Below are 5,196 nucleotides of genomic sequence, written 5' to 3' on the forward strand. Positions count from 1 at the left end.
AGCTCAAAACATACCTGGGGGCCCCACCAATCCTCTCCAAGCCAATTTAAGGAGAAGTTTTGGGTCTTTATCTCTGTTCATCTGATTACGGTATCAATTTTGTACGGATACACGTGGATAAAAAGAAGGTTGAAAAACCTGTCTATTTCTTGAGCCGAACGCTCCTACCAGCAAAAACAAAATATCCTAAGCTCGAAAGAGTTGCTTTATCCCTTGTTTCTGCAGCAGAAAAGTTAGGACCGTACTTCCAGTCCCACACTGTCAAGGTAATTACTGAATACCAGTTATGATCAATTTTTGAAAGGCCGAACAGATCAGGGAGGTTAGCTAAGTGGTCCGTGCAACTATCAGAATATGATATTATATATGTTCCACGAATCTCAGAGAAGGGTCAGGCACTAGCCAAATTCTTGGGAGATTTTCCAATGACCTACACTGGGTAGGACTCAACAACCCCCAGTTCAGATGAGGGCATCTTGCCTGAACCTCCAAACGCCCGTCCAGACCCATGGGAGTCGAGCTTCGGATGGCGACTGTTTGTGGATGAGTTTTCAAATGATAGAGGTGCAGGAGTGGGAGCTATATTAGTTACTCCTGACAACATGCGACTGGAGAAATCCATCGGTTGGGTTGGAACGCCTCTAACAAAGAGGCAGAATATGAGGCGACACTTGTTGGCCTCACAATGGCTATCGACCTGGGCCTGACACACCTCACAGTGTTTAGAGACTCACAACTGGTTGTGTTTCAAGTTGATAGAGGATATGAGGCCAGAGATGAGCGAATGGACAAATACCTGCAACTGGTAAGGGGTCTATAAGGCAAGTTTGAGAACAGTCAGTTCTATCAGCTGCCTCGATCAAAAAATTGATACGCAGATGTTTTGGCATATGTTGCCTCGATGTTGGGCAACAGCGAGTCTCGTTCTATCCCGATAGAGCTCCAAAAGAAATCCAACATCTAAGCACTCACAATTACAACAATTTGTGTTTCCAGCCATCACTCCAAATTGGATGGATCCATACAAATCCTACCTCAAAGATGGGACACTCCCTGGGGATAAGAATGTAGCAAGGCGTCCGCTTGCAAAGATACAAAGATTCACCCTCATTGAAGATGATTTGTAGAAGAAGTCTTTTCTATGACCTCATCTCAGATGTCTCTCCCCAAAACTCGCTGAACAGGTTATGCGAGAGGTTCATGAAGGAATTTGTGGCAACCACGCTGGGGGCAGAACACTAGCTCTCAAGATCCTAAAGCAAAGATAATGTTGGCCTTACATGCAAAAAGATGCATAGGTTTTTCCCCGCAAATGTGAAAAGTGAAAAGTGCCCGCAAATATGTGATTTGATGATGGTACGTGGGATTGGGTCTTTTGTATTTCTTGAAATTAACAAAAAAAATGGATAAGATGGTATATGCTTTGGTTATGATGATAGTATGATTGGTGATCAGATCTGCAAACAGTTAGAAAGTTATGTTTTATGTTTTAGGAAGTAGAAAGTGTAGCATGCCATTTGCCATTTGTCATTTGTGATGCTTCATCTGATGAGGGGGTGTGAATGTGTGATGGAAAAGACCAATTATGTCCATTTTGATTACGTAGAAAAACAACAATATTGATTTGTTGATTGAAGTAGGCCGGATATGTACTTTAATTTTAGTATAACTTTTGAAGGTTCTGATTGACAAAAGACTTAATATATATTTTTTTGGTAAAGATAATCTTACAAAGGCTTAAATTGTTTTATGTAATTTACATGAATGCTCATTTACGTGTTTGTCGTTTGACAGTCGGACTGCACTAACATGCAGGACTGCAGGAGTAATTGAATCCATATGGGTGGGTAGAAACAGTTTGTTCGTACAAAAATCTCTATGTCCATGGAAATTACTCGATCTGTTGTTTGCATTGGAAGTTAGATAATAATTGTGTATGGTTCTTGAAAACCAAAGAGATTAGAATGATCTTTGCTACTTTACGGTACGTAGTAATGATGCTGAAGCTGAAATTTTTACGCTGCCTAATAGAATTTGTATATGGGAAATTGCACAAGCAATAGGAGAGCCAGAGTTTGTCTTTAGAGCTGAACTACAAATGAACCTTCGTTTGGGTGTCATCCTTGAAGGCGATCTACGTAGTGATGATTGTAGACATTAATGTAGAATGGTTTTAAAGACTAGCTAGGGATAAGTCATATGCAAAACAGTAATTATAGGCGAATCTGCTAATCCAACCTGCTTAAGAATAAGTTAAAAATTTTGAGCTACTCAAATTTGTCGACTTTTAATTATGAAATGAAGCTGTAATGAATTAATGAATTATTACTCAGTCCGATCTAATAGAACAAATAAAAGAAAATACACAACTCAATTAGAGAACACCGCATGCCATCTAGGCCGCTATTATGCATTTAGGTCCATCAGGAGGTGATTGATCTGCAACGTCAAATCCTAGCTGCCCTATGTCCTAGAGTACTTTCACCAATTCAGGAGAAAAAAAAATGATTTCAATTTAATTTCGTTATAACCACTACAATGAATTTGTTAACTATAGTTAGTTTTGATAATGGATAGGAGATATTTAGGGGGAAATTCATGATGGATGGACAAAATTCCAACTAATTTTCCAAAAACCACTCAACTATGGCTAAGTTTAGGGAAGTAAACTAACTAGGCCAATGACATTTTGTCTTATAGTTAGAGTCTCTATAGATAGATTTAGTGGTAGTTAATTTGTTACTAAATCAAGGATATAAATAGGCCAAATAATGCTCATTCTCTACCATCATTTGCACTGCATTCTGAGGTTGCTATTTGCTACACAAACAATGGCGGCCTTAATAGATTTTAGAATTTTTTTTGTCTTGTGTTTGGCTTTGCTTTCTTGTCTAGTCGAGGGTACAGATTTCAATGTTTTAGACCACGACGCTAAATCAGATGGTAAATCGGACTGTGCCAAGGTCAGTTTGAGATGCCAATCTTTTTGTATTCCAACAATTTAATTTTGTTTGTAGGCACTTATATTTCTTAAAGCTTTGGAGCATTCAACTCAAAGTAAATTGATTTATTACGACATATTTCACATTAGACAGATATGTTGAATGTGTATTTTTCCCGTCTCATGGTTTTATATCTATTTATGTAGCAACGTGATGCTTATATCCATTCTAGCAAAATACAGACTGATTAACCATATGTAATCTTGTGCGCGTGCAGGCATTCCTAGAGGCATGGCAAGCAGCATGCCATACCCCGAAGGCCTCGAAGCAAAGGCTTGTAATCCCCGGAGGGTACATTTGTCGTAAGCGAGGCTATGTTTACAGGCCCATGCACGGGCTTTATGACCGTTCAATTGATTGGAACCATCCAAGCAACAACTGACACCCAGTACAAAGAACCAGAATGGCTCGGTTTTGAAAAGCTTACCGGATTTCTTCTTACTGGTGGAGGAACTTTCGATGGACAGGGCCAAAAAGTTTGGGAGCACAATTCATCAAAGAAAGCAGTAGTGAGTATTTCAAGGAATTTGATAATCTTTTGAGAGTTAAAATCCATGGTCCAAAAATTGTCAGGATTTATCAACAATATTCACCAAGTATCAGTTGAAAATTCTGAAAAGGTATTAGTATTCCTCAGAAGGCCGGAAACTAATTGTAGCTTGTTCTGCTGAACTTGAAGTTCGGATTACACATAACAAATGGAACGGTTACACAAATCACTTCATTGAATCGGCGGATTCCATATGTGCATTAATAATTGCCATTTCTTTGAGGCAACACAAATCAAAATCCTTGCCCCAGGAGATAGCCCAAACACTGATGGCATGCATATCAGCAGTTCAAATAATGTGACCATATCCAAAAGTCTGATCAGTACCGGTGATGATTGCATATCTATAATTCAAGGTGATACTGGCCTTCATATTACAGATGTTACCTGTGGACCTGGGCACGGTATTAGGTAAGTACATAGTATCATTTGCCTTCTTTACATTGTGCCCTTCTAACTAAATAACAATGCTATGATGTATAAAAAGTATGATTACAAGCAATATATGATATGAGATCTCAAAAATGTCAAATAGGCACCAAAAAGCTATAAGTCAGAAATATTTGGAATAATCTATAAGTGTGTCTCAGCATATTAACTAACACTGTGTTTCATTATTCTGTTCAGTGTGGGCAGCCTTGGCAAATACCAAAATGAAGAGGATGTCAGTGACATCTTCGTGACGAATTGCACATTGTCTGAAACTACAAATGGAGTTAGGATCAAAACTTGGCCTGGATCACCTCCATCCGCAGCTTCCAACATCAATTTTGAAGATATAATTATGAAGAATGTTAAAAACCCTATCATCATTGATCAAGAATACTGTGCAGCGGGTTCTTGTGGCAAAGCCAGTAAGGTAGAACATCGCCCAACTTTTACAGCTGAAAAATTGCAATGTCACAAATCCTAATTAATGTGTTGTTACTTGTATCATATCTAGGCCTCTAAAGTGAAGATCAGCAATGTTAAGTTCAAAAACATTAGAGGTACCTCTACATCAAAAGTTGCAGTAAACATGAGGTGCAGCCCAGAAGTTCCTTGTAGTAATGTTGAGTTGTTTGACATCGATTTGAAGTATGTTGGTGCCGTGTTACCTGGTTTGTCTGCTTTGTCGGAATGCTCTAATGTTAAAGTAGGCTGTGGTGGCATACTAAACCCACCACCCTGCCTTAGCTCAACTAGGATCTCATAGACGAGTTTGTATTTGGCTATTTGCTAGCTTGCTAACCACCAGTCAGTTTGCTTCAGCAAGAATTCTTGGTATCACAAAATACCATTTGCTTCAACAGGAGTTGTGTTGGATGCTTCTCTATACTGTATGCTAGCCTTACAAAATGTATACTATTGATTGTATGGTTATTATACGAAAGATGAGAAACAATACTTTTTTGAACTTGCTCTTTTGGTCCGTCCTATTTATTTGTTCTACACGACTTAATGTTGCATTTTGCATTATTCTCATTTCTATAGGTTACCACTTATCCCAAAGAAATCCAATTTCTGTGTTTTTATGATTCTTTTTGTTGTTCTTAATGGTGTATGTGTGTGTGCGTCAGTGTGTGTCAAGATCATTAGGACATCTTTTAGGATTTAATTTTACAAAGAGACCCAAGTATCGATCTCTGTGTATCCAAAGAAATG

General features: G+C 38.5%; 1 protein-coding gene across 1 annotated transcript; it reads left to right on the forward strand.

Moving 5' to 3' along the window:
• The first annotated feature begins 3,280 nt into the window (after positions 1 to 3,280).
• Positions 3,281 to 4,950, forward strand: LOC147516516 (polygalacturonase-like). Its single transcript, XM_086593302.1, has 5 exons — positions 3,281 to 3,511; positions 3,576 to 3,622; positions 3,730 to 3,963; positions 4,180 to 4,411; positions 4,496 to 4,950. The coding sequence occupies exons 1-5, from the start codon at positions 3,317 to 3,319 to the stop codon at positions 4,745 to 4,747; spliced, it is 960 nt and encodes a 319-aa protein (XP_086449428.1). The 5' UTR covers positions 3,281 to 3,316; the 3' UTR covers positions 4,748 to 4,950.
• Positions 4,951 to 5,196: the final 246 nt, after the last annotated feature.

Source organism: Coptis chinensis, chromosome 2 (assembly GCF_015680905.1).
Source record: "Coptis chinensis isolate HL-2020 chromosome 2, ASM1568090v1, whole genome shotgun sequence".
NCBI classification, from domain to species: domain Eukaryota; kingdom Viridiplantae; phylum Streptophyta; class Magnoliopsida; order Ranunculales; family Ranunculaceae; genus Coptis; species Coptis chinensis.

What these genes read in the sequence shown, in the direction of transcription:
- LOC147516516 (XM_086593302.1), top strand. Translation starts at nt 3,317, where the DNA reads ATGTTTACAGGCCCATGCACGGGCTTTATGACCGTTCAATTGATTGGA. An exon ending in CAGTTGAAAATTCTGAAAAG is followed by an intron (nt 3,623 to 3,729) that starts GTATTAGTATTC and finishes ATCACTTCATTG; the next exon opens with AATCGGCGGATTCCATATGT. An exon ending in CTTGTGGCAAAGCCAGTAAG is followed by an intron (nt 4,412 to 4,495) that starts GTAGAACATCGC and finishes TATCATATCTAG; the next exon opens with GCCTCTAAAGTGAAGATCAG.